The sequence below is a fragment of the Panicum virgatum genome, chromosome 9N (assembly GCF_016808335.1).
Source record: "Panicum virgatum strain AP13 chromosome 9N, P.virgatum_v5, whole genome shotgun sequence".
NCBI lineage: Eukaryota > Viridiplantae > Streptophyta > Magnoliopsida > Poales > Poaceae > Panicum > Panicum virgatum.
The window spans coordinates 8,926,602-8,946,925 of NC_053153.1; the positions used below are offsets into that span (position 1 = coordinate 8,926,602).

Consider the following 20,324-nt stretch of genomic DNA (forward strand, 5'->3'; position numbering starts at 1 on the left):
GTCTGTATCGTTGCCTCGCTCGAGCGGTCTCTGAGAAAAAAAAATTGAGAGGCACTGGCACGGGGATGCGGCACTAGCTACGAAGGGCTCATGGAACCTGCCGTATTCCACGCCTGTGCGACATTTTTGTTTGCGAGAGCCTATGAGCTCTCATGATTTGATCCGCAAAAATACTTCTAGAACCACCAATACCATTCCGTTAAATTCCTCTCAAAAGGGGGAAGTTTCTTTAATTTAAACGGGGAAATTGGGAAAAAACCAAAAAGGTCAAAGCTAACACTACTCCATATTTGAAACATGGGCTCAAAGTTGGCTACATGATGAACCGTCGTCGATCTTCCCGGTCCGGCCCATAAAACATTGTCAGCCCAAATCAAAATAACCTTTTCAGCCCAGAAATCACCAGCCGCCACCCAGTCGGGCACATCCAGACAGTGAGAAAAAAAAACTTTGCAGAGCACGACGCTTTGCTGTTCGTCCACGCACGCGCAGGCGGCCGCGGCGGCATCGACTTCCCGAACAATCTGGCGGTGGGCGGCGGTCGTGGCTACCGTCCTACCGAGACCACGAGGCGAGAGGCGCGAGGGAGGAGGCCACCTCTAGCCGGAGATGCCGCCGGGGGGCTCGACGCCTGCGGCGGAGGCGTTGACGTGGGAGAACGCCGCGGCCGGAGCGGCCGCCGGGTTCACCACCGTCGCGGTCCTCCACCCGCTCGACGTCGTCCGCACCCGCTTCCAAGGTAACCCCTCCCCTCGGACCATAGGCTCTAGGGCTTCGGACGGAGACGCGGAGCGGCGACCGGTAACCGTGTTCTCTCTCGTATCCGCGTGCAGTAAGCGGCGGGAGGGGTTGGTCCGAGGTGCCGCCGTACAGGAACACCGCGCACGCCGTGTACACCATCACGCGATCAGAGGTATCAAGTCCTACCACAATTTTCTGAACGATGCTTGGAGGAATTTTTAAGTCATTGTAGTTTACAGTTTTGCCTGACAGAAAAGTTTAGGATACCCATATCCAAAACTATTTATGTGATTCGTCCCAAAAAGTTGGAATTGCACTTGCCTACCATGTAACGGTGAGATTGCTTACCTGTTGCTCAGTTTCACTCTAATTTGATTGAAAAACGAGTTCTAATTCGTCAGGCAGGTGCTTATTTATGCTTGCCGATAGCTGCATGCTAACAAATATGCAATAATGTCAGTTGTTACATTTTAGACGTATACACATGGAACACTTTAGGCGGGTTTACCGACAACCGTGTAGTTTACATATGAAATGCAACCTACTGCAGGTAACTAGTCCACTGTACATATAAGAAATTGCTAAGAAATTTGGTTCTTAGAAACTCAACCTTTCAGAAATCCATTGATGGCATCTCTTGATTCTGTTGAAATGTTTTGTTGTAAGATCTGTGGTCCTAAGAAATTAGGTTGTTCAGAGCTTTTGATTTAGCACTAGAAGTTATTTCTGATTTAACTGGCTCCTTGCAGGGTCTGAGAGGACTTTATGCAGGCTTCTATCCTGCAGTTCTTGGATCAACTGTATCCTGGGGGCTATATTTCTTTTTGTAAGTTATATTATTTCCTTTCTTTGAACAATTTTGGCATGGTGTGGTGTGTTCAATGTGTTTGTGTCCCTAAATTAAACTCGGGTAAAAATCTAAGCTGCTGGTTGCCAAATTGTAATGCTTAATTTTTAGGAATCTGAACGCTCCTTACAATATATGTCTATTAGTATTTCATTTGACATCGATTGCGTTTTTTTATACAGTTATAACAGAGCTAAACAAAGATACTTACAGAAGAAGGATGACCAGCTTCATCCAGTCCAACATCTCATCTCAGCTGCAGAAGCAGGTGCTTTGGTTCGTACGTTGACTTTTATCTTTTCTAAAAGGATCAATATTATTGGTTCGCTTATGTTTTTCATTGTTTAATCTAAGATTCAAATGTTACAATTAAATTGTCAAAATTAACTGGTCCTTTTATAGTGTGCATTACCTTTATGATTTTTCTGACTACTGACATTGGTAGTGTTATTTATTCACTCATCTTTTATTTCATCATTTAAGCGTGGCATTTATTCATGAAACTAGTTGTATTGTTATTATACACTACACAGGTGTCCTTGTCTACAAATCCCATATGGCTGGTGAAGACAAGGCTGCAACTACAAACACCTAATCATCATATTTCAGGATATTCTGGTTTTTCTGGTAATATGTGCTTCCTTTAACTCTTTAAGTACTTATGTTTATGTTGTATAAGTGCTCATGTTGTTGTATATATGTGTGTAAGCCTAGTCTAGCAATTTGCAATAACACATTATACTGGTTGTGCTCTGTTCATCAGTTGAATAGCCTGTGCTCATTGTCAGTTGTGGCAGATTCTAGAAACTATGCCTATTTACATGGATTGAAAAAGGGAACTGCTGTTTCTAATTCAGCAAAATATCCATCTTGTCGTGGTGCTGCAACCACGGCCGGGTGGCGGAAGGCACCCGCCCTAGCCCAGAGGGTGTGTACTCGGGGATTAGCTAGTCCCAGTTAGATCTCACTCAAGAACACGATGAACACAGCAGGATTTAGAGTGGTTCGGGCCGCCGGAGCGTAATACCCTACGTCCACTGTGTGTTGTATTGCCTTCCCACGAGAGTGAGCGAGCTCACCCGGGCTGGTGTGTGTGGAGAGCTTGGAGCTGAGTCCAGCGTGCGTCTCCGTGTGCTCTGGAGTGCCTAGAGTCTGTCTGAGAGATCTCTTTGCTAGAAGGAGGGTGTGCTCTCCCTTTTATATGTCCAAGGGGAGCACGTACACTGAGCGGGGCCCCGACATGTGGACCCGGCGATGTATTATAAACTACACTTTGGCATTCAATGCCTCAGATCCGGAGATCTTGTCGTCGGCTTCTGTGCGTAGCTTCTGACCAGGGATGGTCTTGAGCTGTCCTGTCAGATTAGAGTCTAGCCTATGCAGCCGCGCGTCGAGGTCATGATGAAGCGCCGAACTTCTGACTCAGTCCACTGTAGCAGCGTGCACTGTTGCTCCAGTCAGTAGCTGGTCATCATGACTCGTCGCCCATGCGCACGGCGCCAAGTCTTTAATACTTGTCTTGGTAACTGACGAGCCGTCTCGGTAACTGGCGATCCACAGTGTGGATTGACAAAAGCTGCCCCGTGCCCAGAGGCAGCAGAGCCTGCCTCGACCACTCGCACTTAATGCGGGTGGGTGAGGGAGCTTCCAGCGGAAGGCTTGCGCTCGCGCCCGCGTCTGCGTGACACGCGGTGGCTCCGGACCCCTCCCGATCAGCTAGCTGAGCCGAGAGCTCACGGGGGTCCGGATAGGCACGTGGAGGTCCCGGACCCATCTGCGGGAGTCCGGATGGCACGTGGAGGTCCCGGACCCATTTGCGGGAGTCCGGATGGCACGTGGAGGTCCCGGACCCACCTGCGGGAGTCCGGATGGCACGTGGAGGTCCCGGACCCACCTGCGGGGGTCCGGGTCCGCGGCCACAGGTACTGAGCATTTCCACCTCTAGGACACGTGGTGACACCGGACCCGTCCCCGAGCGGGAAGCAGGTCCGGGACCGTTGGTCCGGTGAGATGGAGTCGGACCTCAGGGGTCCGGCTGCTCAGCTCCTTAGGGCGTAGTTACGGATAACTACGCGAGTCTTGGCACAGTAGGAGTGGGTACCCCAATTGCAGGGTACCGACACATCTGAAGTATAATTCATGTGATGTGGAGTTGTTTGGAATTGTAAGGGTGTAGCACATGGAGTCTACTTGACAATAGCGATTTGAGTAGGCCTCCTTGTACGGAGGATTCTTCTAACAGTTTTTATGGATATAATCAATCTAAATACTAACCTACTAGATAAGATACAAAATAATAATAAATTCATATCCTAAGAAAGTAACTATAACTTGCCCACTGCTGCTTTATCACTCTGGGACAAGTAATGCTACCCTAATGCAAGTTAACTACCTTTGCAGATCAGCTGTTGCTACACAATTGATGCATCTTTCTAAGAATTATTTCTGAGCTTACTTATTCTTCATACTTCCCTTTTTCTATATTTGGTTTTATACATTAAACTTGTTTGTTAAAGCCAGATGCTTTGAGAACTATTCTAAAAGAGGAGGGATTTCTTGCACTTTATAGAGGAATTGGTCCTGGGCTTTTGCTGGTAGGTAATTCTTGTTCATCAGCTGCTAGCTGAGTTTATGCTACATTTCTTTGTAAAACTACAACTATACTCATAACTGCTAGGTTCTGGAGTGCAGTAGCATTTTGCGTTTAAAGTTTCTCTTCTCTCTAGCATTTCTTAGTTGTGTGCTCCAAGGGTATGATGTTTCCATAAGTTAGCACTAAATTCACAATTATCACTTGACTTTCAAGATTTTAGCCTCAAATATAAGCAGCCCATCAAATATATGGCCGTGTGATCGAGATAAGATTCTCCTACTGATCCTGAACTGGATGATCAGTGTTTGTAACTTCATATTACCGTACTCATCAGTGCTCGGAACTTCATATTATTGTACTATGGATAGAGATCATCCTTAGTTCTGGGTATGGAAAAAAAATCAAATAGTTGATCTAAATAATAGTTTCTTTGTTTGGTATGCCTGTTGTTGTCAGATTTCTGCTTCTAGTCCCTCTATTGGTGCTAAAGTAATTCGGTCTGTAGATTTAAGTTTCTTTAAGGAGTTTCTGTATTGGACATTATTTTTAGACTAGTTGAATTAGTGATGTTACACTTACATGCGTTAAAGAATGTTTAGAATGATTACTTATTCCTTGTCTGTTTTACAGACATGGATAGTCAACGATTCTAGTCTATGCCTTGATGTCTGTTTATTCTGTCATGCATGAAAGGTCACCCATGGTGCGATACAGTTCACGGCCTACGAGGAACTTCGCAAAGCCATGATATTTATGAAAACTACACAAACAAGGACAGAAAATAGAGGAGGCGAGGAGTCATTGGTATTAACTGATCTCTAGTTTAACATGGTTCAATAAACTTCAGTTTCTCTGGATAAATATTTCTGGCATTTAATATTTTTCTTTTGCCTAAACTAGGATGTTGATGCTATTTATGCAAATCTTTTTATGTCATTTCCTCTCATTTGACACTATCATATAATTTGTTAACTATCAAAAAATTAGCTGTGAAGATTAAAAAAGTCCATATTTTGATATTACACTGTATCTTATTGCACAACTTTCTTACATTTGATTGGTAGACATTTATTTCTCAGAAGATTAATTCTTTTAATAGAAAATCTGTATCCACTCATCTGTACACAAATATATCTCTTATCTGTAAAACTAGTCTGATATGCCTTTATCTACTCTTAACAGAATTCTATTGACTTCGCGGCACTTGGAGCTGGTTCAAAAGTAGCTGCTATTTTACTTACCTATCCTTATCAGGTAAATTTTCTGCCTTGTGCTTATTCGTATTAACTTCATAAAATCATAAGTGTAATCTTCCCTCTTCTTGATAAACTTTTTTTTTTTTGGTAAATTTCAGGTCATCCGAGCCCGCTTGCAGGTATCAGATTTGAAACTTTCATTTCCATACAGCGTACCTTTGTTTTTATGTTCTCATTTTTATATTTTCTCAACAATTATAACTCTGAATTTCTTCTGATGTGTTATTTCCAGCAACGTCCTGGGAGTGATGGTACTCCGAAGTACTCGAATAGCTGGCATGTAGTGAAGGAAACTGCAAAGTGAGACTGACTTCTGTTAGTGTTGTTAAATCTAAAATTACAGAATGTTCAAACAGTATTGCCATATCATAGTCTAATGCTGAACATTGGTCAGATTTTGTCTTGTCTTAGCAGTATATATGCATTTTATTGCGTTGGAACTTGATGTGTTTAGTTAGTTGTACCTGTCGTTGTGGGTTTCTGAAGTTTTTCCTACAATTTTCCCTACTGATTATCTACTTCCTCTCTCCCTCTGAATGCAAATAGAAGTTGCTTTAGACTTGTCACCCTTCAGTAATTTCCATATTGGAAAACACGAAACATATTTAAAGAAGACTATAGAGAAGTTTAAAGTGGCAGTAAGAGCAACAGGGAGTTATATTGTTCATAATTTTCCTGCGTTGGCACCTAATATTGGAATTTGAATGCCCCGTCTACTTAGTGTAACATGACATCAAAGTGAAATAATTATGCTGAGTATGCCATTTTGGATATTGCCTTTTTAATTTCTGAATTTAATCTTATTCTTAGACCGAGGTCAGTTCTATTCTTCTTCTGAATGTAACATTTGTTAAGGGATTGGTGTTCTGACGTGCTTGCTGGATAATTATCCTGTTGCAGGTACGAAGGTTTACGTGGATTTTACAGAGGCATCACCTCCAACCTACTGAAAAACCTTCCTGCGGCTTCCCTCACGTTTGTGGTGTATGAAAATGTAATCAAACTATTCAAAGCAGCCAAGGAGAAGACGTAGTGAATCGAAGTTAAACAGAGAAGGGAAGAAAAGAATACTGTGATTGTTTTAACACTCCCAAATTCATGGTGATACCCAATAGTTTCCACTTCAGGGCTGAGTCCATATCTTGGTCGTTTAGCATCCCAGACTACAGATGTGCAGCATTAGATGTTGTGGGCTTGTGTCTAACACGATAAAGTGGAAAAATTTTGTTTCGAGGAATTTGCATTTTGTAGAGGAAAAGGAGCATTTTTTGTTTTATTTGGCTCAGATTTATTTGGAGTATAGAATCAATGTACTTTGGCTCAGATTTATCTGTAATTTTTTATTTGAGCACTGCAGTTGTATCTTCATTTACACTGTCTGATTTCTGTAGATTCCGCCGTGCAGTGAAGATTTTGGATACCTTTTCCAATGATACATTCATTTATTCTCGGAAAGGCCTCCTATTCCCATAACTGAATTGCTCTTTATTGGACAGCAACATCTATCTCACTTTTGACCATACAAGATGGATTCACGATCATCAGGCTCTTCATACAAATTGGATTCTACTATCAGGCTCCGCATTTCTCCACTCCGCCGTTGCTCAGGTAGATGGTGCAGCCTCTCTTCTTCTCGTTCTCGGCGATGCAGCAGTTACACGCAGGCGGCAGCTGCTCGGTATCCTTGGGCGGGCACGTCATGTACTTCGCATCCAGGCAGTACATGGCGCAAACCCTCCCTGAATTGGCCTCCGCGCTCTGGACGGAGCAGCCGATCACCATGAGACCTGCACATTATCCAGGAAACATGCCACTCATGACGGAGGGGCGATAAGTGAAATGAATTGGGAGGAAGAAGAGAAGGAGAGCTGGAGAGGGCATGAACAGGACTGATACCGCATAACAGGAGAGCCACCGGAAGAGCAAGCTTGATGGTAGCCATGTTCTGTAACTTCTGTTCAGTGTTCACGTATGGTCTCTCTGCCAGAGTATACTTTTATGGGATGCTGCTTTGGTCAATGGTCAAGAGCCCGAGCTTTTGTCCTCGCAAAAAGAAAAAGAAAATGCAAACTGTAGCTCTATTATTTGGGTCATGTGAAGGTGGATATGGGCACTTATTAAGTCGCCAAAATCTAGGTTTGACTCTACCTTGCGTGTACCTTTGCTGACTTTCTCCTTTTGACTTCGTTGGTAAGCAGTAAGTAGTGATCCACTGTTCAAGAGTGCGCTCTGGATCCAAGATGGTACGGTCAAGTCAAAAAAAATCAGCACTCTTTGTTTGTTTCTTGAAGTGCTGATCAACGATATGCTACACCCATGGCTTGCTGCTGGTTCATCGCATCGCACAGTACTTTTTGAAATAATGTACTAATTTCTTCCGAATGCTTTCACAAAAAAACTACAGCATCCTTAGGAAAGAAGCTACAGGGGTCTGTACGTAACATGGTGCTCTTACAGTCTTATACGCTCAACACACAAGTTTGCATCTCGCAACCGTTCATCTTGCTTCAATTGCACAGAGATTATCAATCTAAAAATTAGCTTGTTCTGCTTTTCTATTAATGCATTTTGACAGAAAATAATCGACCAATTCAAGGCAGATTTTTTTATGTATCAACGGTATTCCAGTCCAGATAAAGCAGCAGAATCCCATTAGGCATTATACTGTACCCGGCACAGAGTGAGAGTGATTAGTCAAGCAACACAAGTGATGACGCAGCTGTCAAGCAGCATAATCTGACGCGTCGCTATCTTCTTGCAAGTTAGGTTGAGAGCAACTAATCAACTATCAAACAGTTTGTTAGTGTGGCCACACCGATCTAGAGATAACGACCTCTGACTTCTGAGCAGAGTCTTTGACGTATCCCCAGTGCATTCTTCCCTGAAGATCTAGGAGCTAGAACCATATGGTAAAACACCCACTAATTATGCTTTACTAACGTTACTCATCTTCTATGCCTTAAGCCTTACATGCTCCATGATGGCTTGCATCTGTCTCATATATATGCATTTGCTTTGCTCGAAGAACAGAGCATTTATTAATCACACGACTTCAGAAAAACCGCACACCACAAGGGGCCAAGAGCCATGCACATTCTTGCTAAAAAGAAAGAACCATCCGTTCTTATTCATCTTTTTCAGCGAATACAACTATGTGACAGAACCGCCAAGTTAAACGGTTTAATTAAGCGTAATGACCATTATTTGAACGCATCAGGCGCATTAGCTTAATTAGTGTAACCTGACAGCTTGTTTCCAACCCACAGGCCGATCGAAACACACCAGAAGTCTCGTACGACGGCGAGCGCAGACGGTACCAGCATGATAAAATCTTACTGAATAGTAAATAATATTAAGGCTTTTACAAAATAGCTTTAAATTTAAATTTACAAAAGAAAAGATAGCAGCGGAAGAGAATCTAACTTACAGAGCATTTTTACTAGAGAATAAATAAAATAAAATAAATAAGTCAAGAGCTATCGAGACGTGAAGACAATGCACCACATCGAGCCCACTGATGTGAAATCTAGTTAGCTCCTATACCTGAAATAGGGTAAACAACAAACCCTGAGCAACTAATACTCAGCAAGACTTACCCGACTATTGGGTATACTTAGCCCACATATCTAGACATGCAAAGCTTTCTGGCTGATAGTTTATTTTGCAAAAAAGCAACTAAAAGTGGATCCTTATTTTCCATATTTTAGCTCAGGATTTTTGTATGGTAACCATCATGTAATATTTGCCTCCTAACTAGAGCAATCATGATGGAGCATTAAATAACAATTCAAAATAATCCTCCTCATATATCATTCATATTCCAACTCATTACTACGATGCGGTGCTGCGATCAAGGTGCTCATATCCGAGAGCGACTGACGACGAATCGATCCGATTTAACCTTGCAAGGTGGACCTAACCAACACGGCACGTATTTGCCCCGTCGGACAATACGAACCAACCATTCCCCTCCCCGCCTCGAACTACAGAACCGCCCCACCTGCATATAGTCAACCGAGCCCTACGAGAGACCACCAAAAGTAAACATAGCATCCCAATTCTCCGCGGCCACCCAACTGCCCTAAGGGGTGGGTAGAAGTTCTGTACTTTCGAAATAAGGCAGTACTCGGCTTACCGGTTTCGACTACCTCCTACTCCCGGCATGCGGTTAGTACAATTCAAACATGATCAGCAGGGCCAGACAACGGATGGTCCTTAACCGACACAGACGGGACTAAGACACCCAGGAACCCTGTCCTGCTGCTATACCTATATATCCTCATCTTTTTCCGTCCGGTCTCAATTCTCCATTTATTCCATATCAAATTCAACAACTCATGTACTGGAATATAAATATATCTTATATCTCGTGAGTAACCGGAAATTACTCGACTTCTAAACATCTTATATCTCGCGAGTGACAAGAAATCACTCGACTTCTACCGGGAACCATTAAGCATAGCATTTCTATCATCCTATACATACTAGTATAACTCAAGGAAACCTAGGGATCATGCAACTAGGGTTCCAAACAACTCCTGAAACATAATGCACAAGTAATAATATATATAGTGAGTCATAATTTAAAATAATAGGACATGTACCGGGGCTTGTCTAGGAGTAAAGTATCGCTATAAGTTAGTAGGTTGGAGCTTCATGATAGATAATCCACCACCTTCTGGATAGAAACTAACACACCATCTTTTGGAGTTTTCTCCATCTTCATGTTCCAATCGTCATTCAATTGATCTACCCTCGTACCTAAATGATATGCATAGATGCACATGCATGCACAAAAGAGGCACAAGCACATATTCTAAGGACGACCAAAAAGTAATGCATGGTACGTTGTCGTAAAGAAGTAAGGTACAAATCGTACTAAGGTTGATCACTCATCCTTACCCGAAGGACTAGTTCATCCTTGAGATTTGTCTTATGAAGTTACTTGCCCTAGTGATTAAAGCTAACAAGGCATCATGGATATCGTCACAAGAATAAGAAGTCTACCACATGTTAATTGCATCATCTATATACATTAAGTACCTTTAGTTACAAACATGTAAGACTTAAACTACAGTAACATAGGTGAAATTTATTAGGCGGTAAAAGTGATACTTAACATGATAATTACTCTCTTCTGAACTTATCTCATTGGACACTCGTTTACAGAGAACTAAGCATTAGTAACTACCTAAAGAACCAAGGTGGTGTGTATTTAAGTGTGACACCTAATGTTATATTTACATGGCACAAAACAAGATAAATTACACATGCTAGGAACGAAATAAGTTGCACGAGTATAATTTAATAGCACAAACTAATTCTTACTAATTATATCCTGTAATTATACTTAACAAAGTATTTTACATAAATTTATCATGATCTTATATGTAAAGAAACTATTATTTCTAAAAGAACAGGCCTAACTACTAATAAAAATTATTTTTGATTAGCAATCTATATGTTCCTAACATAAAATATTTACTAGTGATAAAACAATAGAAAACAACCCTAGCATGAAGTTTTCATGATTTATCAGCAAGCATAATTATTTATGCATATTCCTATTACTCATAAACTATTTATTAAACACTAACCAAGTTAAATCAATAACTCATGCACACATGCACTAATAAATCTGAAACTTTTACCACATCACATGCATCACATGACTAATCTACCATAAAAATTTCACAGCAAAAAGGAGCAACATAACTACATATATGATTTTATCCCTAACAAGCATGAATAAAATTCTAGGACAATATTTTTCTACCAATACATGTGATATTATAGGTTAATTGCGTAGATCTAATCACAAGTATTCCAAAACATCTTTATTTTCTATTTTATGATTTTCCATGATTTATTATGTATTTTCAAAGTTTACCGCCACTTAAACTAATATTTAAACTAGAGAAAAAACTATTTAGAAACTAAAGATCAATCTGTAATTAAAGTTGTAGATCTTAGAACAAGGAATCCAACAAAGTTTAGTTTGTATTTTTCTGATTTTTCTATGATTTACTATGATTTTTCAAAGTTTCAGCCAATTTATTGCAAAATAACCCTTCGAAGCACTATTCATATGAGTCTACGGTTGTGCAGATAGGCCCCTGAACTTGTTTCAATTGTCGCACAAGGTCCCTGATCGCGATTTTGAAGTAGGGGAGAAAGGGAAATGGTGATTCCGGCCATGGGGGGCTTGCTTGCGGCGAGGGAGGGGTGAAGGAGCATGAGGGACTCGAGAGCTACCTCTGGGTGGTCTCGGTTGATGCTGGGGTGGCCGGAAGAGGGCCGGCGACGGAAGCAGGCGGCCGGCGGCGACGGTGAGCGACCACAGCGAGGTTTCGGCGGCCGATTCGGGGCGGGCTCGGGCTGAGGAGCACCGGTGGGGTGTGAGGAAGCTTGTGGGCAGGTTGGTTCGAGCCTAGGGAGGCCGGAGGAGGGAGCTCCACGGCGAGCTAGGCGGAGGCGGCGGCCATGGCTCGGCGCTCGCGCGAGAAGGAGAGGGAGAGGCGTGGGCGGCTCAGGCAGCATGGAGAGGCTTCGGGAGAGGAGCGAGCTGGCCTGCGAGCGAGATAAGGACGGCATGTGCGGGGACACGCGTCGCGAGCGTGCGCGAGCGGCGCACGCTCGCGACGCCGTGGCCAATTTGGCCACGGTGACCATGCACGGGAGAGAGGAAGAAGGGAACGCGTGGGCTTGACATATTTGCGGCGCACGCTCGCGACGCCGTGGCCAATTTGGCCACGGTGACCATGCACGGGAGAGAGGAAGAAGGGAACGCGTGGGCTTGACATATTTGATCCATTTGTGAGTAATTTGAAACTTCAAATTTTCGTTTAACACTCCTAATTAAGGGGTTAATTGAGGGGGTGTTACAAACTCCCACGTTGATACATGGGGCGGCATTATTCTAGCCAGACTCTCTAAGCCTGAAGCTTATTACATACATCCATGGAGGCAAGCATGGCGAGCGCGCGCAGTTCGGCTAGCGCCGCTACTCCGGCTAGCCGCACTGTTGTTCGGAGCCGGACTGGAGGTAAAGCACGCAGTTCTTGCCGTTCCTGGGCGCGCAGCCGCAGATGCAGCCGTCCAGCTTCTGGCCGGGGTAGTTGTCGCACATGATGTAGCCGCCCTGGATGCACCGGACCAACGAGCAGTCCACCCTGCTGGGCGTCCTGGCCGCGGCGCCGCCAACCTCGCCGAACACGACGAGCCCTGGAAGAAACCATCGAGATCAACCCCCGTCAGAACGCCACCTCTTCGTTACGGATCACATCACCCAGGGCTGGGGCGAGCGGGGTGTACGTACCGGAGAGGAGGAGGACGAAGGCGAGCGAGAGCTTCATGGATGAAGCAGCGGCAGCCATGGCGATCGGTCGGTTGGCAGGAGCGCCGTGCACGGGAGTGTTCGCGGGCATATGTATATGAGGAGGAGATGCAAGGTCTGTTTGCTTTGCCGCCTACGGCGCCGCACCGCGCCTAAGGCGCGGCGGCCGATTCGGCCGCCACACCTGCGGCGCGGAAGGTGTGGCGCGGTGCGGCGCCGTAGGCGGCAAACCAAACACGCCCGCAGATCGGGAGCTGCCAGCCTGCCTGCCACTCATCGTCTTCGGCCGCCGGCTGCCGTGCGGTTTGGGACCCGCAGCCGCTTCCTCTGACCCGCCGTACGCGCCACACGGACCCACGAGGGTTTGCCGGACGGATAGCCGGATAGGCGAAGCGGCGGCCGCCACCACTTGCCTGAAAAAACAAAGAGCGTCGTCGGGTTGCTTCGTTTGGTGTTGTCAGACAAAGAGCGCCATCACCACTAATTACGGTGCGTCGTCCGGCATACAGAGCAGACCACTTGGATTGGTCAAAGTCCTAGAGTTCACACTGAATCTAGTGAGCATTTATGTTACTAATTAAAATATGGTACATGGTCTTGCAGTATACTCCCTACATACCGGTAAAGAATGACGTTTAGGACAACATTTAGCATGCCAAGAAGTGATGAGAATCAAGACGCGAGGGGGCGTGGTGTAGAGTAACTGTGCGGTGCAGCTATCGAAGAGGCAAGGGCAATCACGTCCACATAAGCAAGGGGCGCTCTACGATTACGATTAGAATGTCAATCGGTGACTCTTAGATGCACATTCAATTCTCTTCTCTAAAATGAGATCTCATTTTGAAAAAACAGTACAAAACTTTAAACTAAAAAGAATTGAAGGTACACCTAAGGGTCACCAATTAACACCCCTAAGTACGATGTTTTTAACGCAAACAAGGGGAGGGGCCATAATGTTATTTTTTCCTATACTCAGGGAGTATATATATATAAAGCTGATGATGAGACTGAAACCCGATCGACCGATATAAATATATCACGCACGACGTTATCACATACTGAGGATTGAGACCTTGCGAGGCCGATGCAGGAGGGGATCTAGGGGCCGGACACCCATCCAAACACTTTTATTCTCAGATTTTTCTTATCTGTTCTTATTTATTACTCACAGAAAAATTGTTAGTAGTTATTTTTTATATAATAATTGATAATTGAATTGACAAGATGAAAAGTGAGAAATTATATTTTTATGAGATTCAATTAACTTATTCATTAATATATCTAATTTTTTTGTTTCAATTGGACCACTCTAACTAGAAATCCTAGATCCGCCGTCAGGGCGATGGAACCAATATAAAAAATAAAAGACAAAAATTGTTTTTGGGAAATTTGTCATTTTCGTTTGAACTTGTACAAAATGTGTTTGCATCCTGACTTTTGCCGTGAAGTGCGTCTATAGATTTTTGCAATGGATGCGTATCCTTTCAATTTACTTTCACTGAGTTTTTTTTCAAAAAAGATTACAAAGAAGAAGTAACTGAGGCACGAAGACCCACGCGGTCCCAACTCGGTCCGCCGCGCGCGAGCTGTTCTGTTCTCACCACGGCCTAGCTTGACATGCGTGGCATCCACGCAGCTCGTGGGCTCACGCACGTGACAGACACAGAGCAAACAAAAGTGCAAAACGACTTGACTAACTAGCTAGGATGTGTACAAGATTTGGCCAACACTCGATTGGCCATGGCTGATGGCTCGGGAGTCAGGAGTCAGCCAGGCAGGCAGGCCTACTACTGCGCCGGGCAGTTGAACGTCCCGCCGGTGCGCAGGAAGTGGAGCCTGCAGTTCTTGCCGTCCTTGGGCGCGCACTGGCAGTCGCACCCGCCGAGCTGCTTCGACGGGTAGTTGGCACAGGTGAGGTAGGCGGCCTGGACGCACCGCACCGGGCACGCCGCCTCCGTGCCGCCGACCTCGCCCAGCACGACGAGCGCTGCATGCATGTCACCGGCGGTCAATCACGGCCGTGGCACCAAGCTTAGCCGAGCAAGAACCGAGATCCTTATGGGTCATTCTGTGCTCGCTAGCACTACATGCCAGCAGCTAGTAGCTTACCGGAGAGGAGGATGAAGGTGAAGGGGAGCTTCATGGAGGCCATGATCTCTCTCTCTGATCTCTTTCTTCTTGGCAGCTTGCGTATGCGCTCGTGTTTGGTTTTCAGGGCCTGAGGGTCGACGGGTTTATATAGGGGACAAACGTGAGCTGGTTAGCACCGGCGCCGCGCACACGCATGCATCTTATCGGCAGGTCATGTACTCATGTGTGGTGTTGTTCGCGGTGCTATCTCCTACGGCTGTACTCGCTCGTCGTGCCATCGCCTCATCGATCTGTCCTGAAGCGTCGTATAGCAGCTGCATGCAACTCACGAGTCAGGAAACGCGGCCGGGGATCGGACTCGATTAAAATGTCAGGGATTCAGAGAAAATGCATGCATGTCTCATCAGAAGCAACTGATACTTGCTTATTTGAAACAGTATCCAGATTTTCAGGTCATGTGGATGCGGTACCCTGTCAGCTCAATTTCAGTGCTGAAGAGCAGCTTGCAACATCCCAGATTATTTCAGAGAAAATGCCAGGACAGTGAAAGCTGCTAGCAAGCGAGCTCCTCTAATCCTCTTGCTCTTTATTATTGCAAGAACACCATCCATCATATTTCAGAAACGCAAGCCCAAACGCACGAGGCCGCCCGGAGAGGAAGGCGTCATGTTCAGCCCCGCAGCGTCGAGCCGCCGGCAAGGTGGACGACGCAGCCCGCGCAGCCCCGCGGCGCACACTGGCCGCAGCCGAACCCGGTGAAGTTCTTCCCGGGGCTGTTGGCGCACGTGATGTACGTGCCATACGCGGACATGTGTAACGAACATGGCCCCATAATAGGCCATTTCGAGTGATTTTGGTGATCGAGTGACAACATAATCATTGGTACTAATGTGTTTGTTAAGCGTATCTCATCAGGTCCCTAGATTGAAGTAAAAGGCCTTAGCAAAGAAAAACACGAAGAAAGAACTCAAAGAAAAATTGAATTGGACAAGTTCTATTGTTTCTAGTGGCACCGGATGATCCAAACAGGGAGCGCCGGAGCATCCGGTCAGCACCGGATAAACCGACCCAGGTGCACCGGTGCATTGTGCAGTGCATGGGAGGAGAAGTTTCAGTGCATTCGGATAAACCGACGCCATAGGGTCGGATTATCTGACCGGCTCAGCCGGATTATCCGACGCGTGTCAAGGCAACGTCAGAGCAAGCATCGAGTGATTGATCAGAGAGCATGTTGGCATGACCAAGACACTCTCTTAAGGACCGGATCGTCCGACACTACGTCGGATAAACACACCGGAGCAATGACGTCAGCATGGCAAGCACAGAAGAAAGAAAGGCCTAAAGACCGGATGATCCGACGCCAGCTCGGAGTAAAGCGTCGGTCTATCCGACCCGTGCTAAGTCAGTAGTTTGAAAACCCTAACTGCTACATCGGACTGTGAGTGACCGGATTATCCGACCCTACATAGTCAGATTATCCGACGCCCTGCGCAGAAAAAGATTAACGGCTCTAAAACGGCTAGTTCTTTTGGAGGGCTATATATATGGGTTCCCCCGGCCTCTTTGGTGTTGCTGGAGTTCAGAGAGATCATAGACACATTGAAGAACACCTCCAAGCCAACCTAAGTGCTTAGTGATCACATCTTTAGGTTTAGCACTAGTTTAGCTCTTGAGTGAGTGAGTGAGCAAGATTGTGAGCTTTGTGCTCTAGTTTTTGTGTGAACAAAAGTGTATCTCGGTGAGCCGGCCATCCTTGGAGTTTTGGTGACTCGCCGGCACATCAACGACCCTCCGGCTTGGTGTGGAGCGGCGTCGACAAGCTTTGTGCGGGGGACGTGGAGACCCCCTTCCTTGGTGGAGAAGCTCCTTAGTGGAACCCGAGATCAAGGTGACCGTGGACTTAGTGTTCTCGGAAGAGACTTGATTGCCGAGAAGCAATACTCTTTGTGAGTGCTTCAACAACGTGGATGTAGGGGTGCCTTTGTGGCTAACCGAACACGGGATAAATTTCCGTGTCACAAAAGTTTGCTTTCTCTCATCCCTTACTTAAACTTCCGCATTTACTTATTGCAAGCTTTGTGTGTCTTTGCTTTCATAGAGTAGATTCTTGATAGAATTGGCTCTAGATTGCATAACTCTTTGGGATGAGGGTTTTACACTAGATACATCTTAGTGCACATCTAGATAGCTTGATTTAGTTTAAATATTATGCAAATTAGTTGGAGCTTTGAGTTTAAGGTTTTAGTTTGCCTAATTCACCCCCTCCCCCTCTTAGGCTACGAGCACCCGATTCCTTTCAATTGGTGTTAGAGCCGGGACTCACATCTCTCACAAAAAAAAGTCAATTCCATTGGCAATTTGTGTTACCGGCTCATAGGATCGGTATTAGGCTTCACCGCCTAGTGAGTTAGCTTGCTCGGGGAAGGGATGGATTCCTTAGGACCTCCTCCACAGTTCGATGGCACGGACTTCCAACGATGGAAGATTTTAATGGAATCACATCTCCAAGCTAAGGGCCTAAATGTTTGGAGAGTAACTAGTGAAAGCATGAAAAACAAAGGTCAACAAGAGAAATAATTTGGTGCTATTACAAAATGTGTAATCTTAAATTTTCTTGATGATAAAATTTTCAACCGTATGTTTGCTTGTGAAAATGCTAAGGATCTTTGAAAAACTATCAAGGAGAACCATGAGGGCACAAAAGATGTGACAAACGAAAGATATCATATTCTCATTGATAAACTAAATAGCTTCAAGCAATTTGATCATAAAAATGCCGAATCTATGTACTCACGAAGTCACGATTGAATACTCTTGTGAATGAAATTGACTCTTTAGAGATGAAGAAAATTGATGATTTGGAGCTCATTCGCAAGATCCTTCACTCTCTCCGAAGGCCGGACTATGATTTGGTGATAACTATTCTATATGAGAAAGAGCTCACAATAATGACACCAAATGAAGTCCTCAACAAGGTGACCGCCCATGAACTTCGCAATGACATCAAGCCAAGAGCTTCACCTTTTTCACCAACACATAGCGCTCTCACAAGCAAGTAAGAAAAGTTGTTGAAGAAGATGACAATCAAGCAAAGCTCAAGTTAAGAGGAAGAAAGCCAATGCTCATCAAGTGATGAAGATGTCATGCCCCCAAGCTTTTCAAGCAAGTGAAGATCATGAACAAAAGCTTGAAGAAGATCAACATGATGGGGTACATGGTCTTCCTCAAAGATGGGCCTCACCATCAACTCATGAAGGTTGAGAGGAGATTCAAGAAAAAGAAGAAGAAGAAGCCCAAGGAAGAAGCACTCATCGTTCTTGGTGAATGAACAAGTGGTGGTGAAGAATCAAGCACAAGCTCAAGTGATGAGTCAAACAAGACCTTCACCACCCGCTTCAACATGGGTATGGCTTCATCATCCAACATATGCCTTATGGCCAAAGGTATGGAAAGCGATGTAAGTGATGATGACTCCGACTCTCCTTCCTACGAAGAGCTTCTTGACCTAGTACATGAGCAACAAAGAGCAATTAAGAAACAATCTAAAAAATGTGATGCTCTTAATGATCTTAATGGTACCTTTGCCACAAATTATGATGATTTGTTACGCAAATTTCAATTGCTTAGCAAGGAGCATGAAGAGCTCAAATTAAAAATTTAGAGCATCACAAAAGAAAATGACTCTTTGAAAATGGAGCAATCTATCCCCTATGCAATTCCAATATCTAAGGTAGATGCTTCACCTTCTTGCATTGATTTAATTGATAAATCTTGCTCTAACCCTTGCAATGAGAAATGCAATGAGAATATTGTTGTAGAATCATGTGATGAACTCATTGCCAAGGAGAATGATGAGCTCAAGCAAGAAGTGGAAAGGCTCATGAAGGACTTGGCTAGATTGAAGGGCAAGAGCATAGAGAGCAATGTCCAACCTTCTCAAGATAATCGTGAAGACATGGTGAAGAAGCTTGAGAAGGGGTCCATCATGACTTGCTCAAAGTGCCATCCAAAAGGCCACAAGTCCAACAAGCGCCCTCAACTGAAGGAGAAGCTTCCGGATGAGAAGAACAAGAAGAAGATCACGATCAAGAGTTCTCTCATCTACACCAAGCCCAACCGGAAGAACAAGAGCAAAAGCACCATATATATGATCAAGAAAAAGGACAATGGCAAAGTGGTTGCTCACAAGGTTGGGAAGAAGGATTGGAGTTGAAACCGCTCCATTTGGGTGCCCAAAGAAGTCATCGCCAACATGAAGGGGCCTCAAATGATGTGGGTTCCAAAGGATACTTGAAGCCCAAGGATCGGCATCGGAGGATTTGGAGGCTTAGCTCACAAGATGATGAGAAGATTCAAGCCAAAGAAGCTAAGCTCACAACTTGGACTTTTGGTGTCCAAGTCCCCCATAAGGTAATGGTAGCTAGATTTCAAATTCAAGCATCATGTAGCTCCATTATTCTTGTTAGGTTATTTGCATGCTTTGCATTCTCCTAGTATTATATATGGTAGGTTGCTTATGTCTTGCTCTAACTCATGAGCAACCTACATGATTTGATAAGTGTGTAGAAAGCTACACGAGGTTACCTCTTCATAGTACATGGACTTCATGAGGTATGTATTTCATTTTTGTACCATGAACACAAGCTATAGTGTAAACTTCCTGTTGTTGTAATTAACAATGTGAATACTTTTTCTTGGTGATTCAAACACTAAATGCACACATTTAGAGGGAGTTCATTCTATGATTTGTGATTTTAGAGACTAGTGTGTTTACAAGTTTATCTTTTGTAGTCTCTTTCCGGAGTTAACACTCTAAGAGAACGTTGTTCATGCTCAATGTGAATTAACAAGTCTATAAGAGTGATTAGATAAAGTTTTGTGCTTTCATGCATATTGAGTCATGCTCTAGTGAACTTAAATTTCCATATCTAAATTCATAGGCTATGTGTTCATATATTTGTTCACCTTGTTGTGCCCAAGTGCCTCTCACTCAACTTCTGGTACAACCAAGGTAACTAAGTGTCCCCCGGAGGTATGCAAGTTTCAACTCTTTCAATTGGTATATTTATTATTTCTTTATCCTTTAGAGCTACCTCCGTGTATGATATGATCTAAGCTTTCTTGATTTTCACATTATCATTTTGTGCACACAACTTGTGGAAAGCTTAGCTCATATCATGCAAGTTTCATATTTTTGTGATCCACTTTAGTATTCATTCAAGTGGTATCTTCATCGATATCATATACTTGGATCATGACTCATGGTACTAACTCCCTAGACTACTAATCTTTTCCTTTGAGCTATATTATTTTGCAAGACCCTTTTTAGTTGATTTGACTCCAAAGGGGGAGAAATGTGGCTCAAAGCAAGTATCTCCCAAGGGGGAGGAATGTCTTCTAAATGGGGGAGAAATTATGGGGGAGAAGCAAAGGGGAAATCATGGATTTAGGGGGAGACCA

The 20,324-nt window shown here is 44.3% G+C and overlaps 2 protein-coding genes and 1 long non-coding RNA gene across 4 annotated transcripts; 1 reads left to right on the forward strand and 2 right to left on the reverse strand.

Annotated features, from left to right (window-relative positions):
• The first annotated feature begins 419 nt into the window (after positions 1–419).
• On the forward strand, positions 420–6,882 carry LOC120691147 (folate transporter 1, chloroplastic-like). Of its 2 annotated transcripts, none has more exons than XR_005682119.1 (11): positions 420–739; positions 834–913; positions 1,491–1,567; positions 1,771–1,856; positions 2,122–2,215; positions 4,105–4,182; positions 4,875–4,985; positions 5,364–5,435; positions 5,536–5,556; positions 5,670–5,737; positions 6,338–6,882. XR_005682119.1 is itself a non-coding variant. In XM_039974138.1 (11 exons), exons 1-11 carry the CDS (start codon positions 610–612, stop codon positions 6,468–6,470), a joined length of 954 nt encoding a protein of 317 aa, XP_039830072.1. In that variant the 5' UTR covers positions 421–609; the 3' UTR covers positions 6,471–6,882. The 2 variants fall into 2 exon arrangements, 1 of the variants encoding a protein (XP_039830072.1); XM_039974138.1 differs by having other exon boundaries at positions 421–739; positions 1,771–1,864; positions 4,109–4,182.
• Positions 6,883–7,406: 524 nt separating this feature from the next.
• On the reverse strand, positions 7,407–12,097 carry LOC120691148. Its single transcript, XR_005682120.1, has 3 exons — positions 11,693–12,097; positions 7,586–7,666; positions 7,407–7,472 (listed from the first exon to the last, which is right to left on the reverse strand). It is a non-coding gene; the product is annotated as an uncharacterized LOC120691148 (long non-coding RNA).
• A 136-nt stretch (positions 12,098–12,233) lies between these two features.
• LOC120687255 lies at positions 12,234–12,981 on the reverse strand. Its single transcript, XM_039969243.1, has 2 exons — positions 12,756–12,981; positions 12,234–12,661 (listed from the first exon to the last, which is right to left on the reverse strand). The coding sequence occupies exons 1-2, from the start codon at positions 12,862–12,864 to the stop codon at positions 12,450–12,452; spliced, it is 321 nt and encodes a 106-aa protein (XP_039825177.1). The 5' UTR covers positions 12,865–12,981; the 3' UTR covers positions 12,234–12,449.
• Between the last annotated feature and the right edge of the window lie 7,343 nt (positions 12,982–20,324).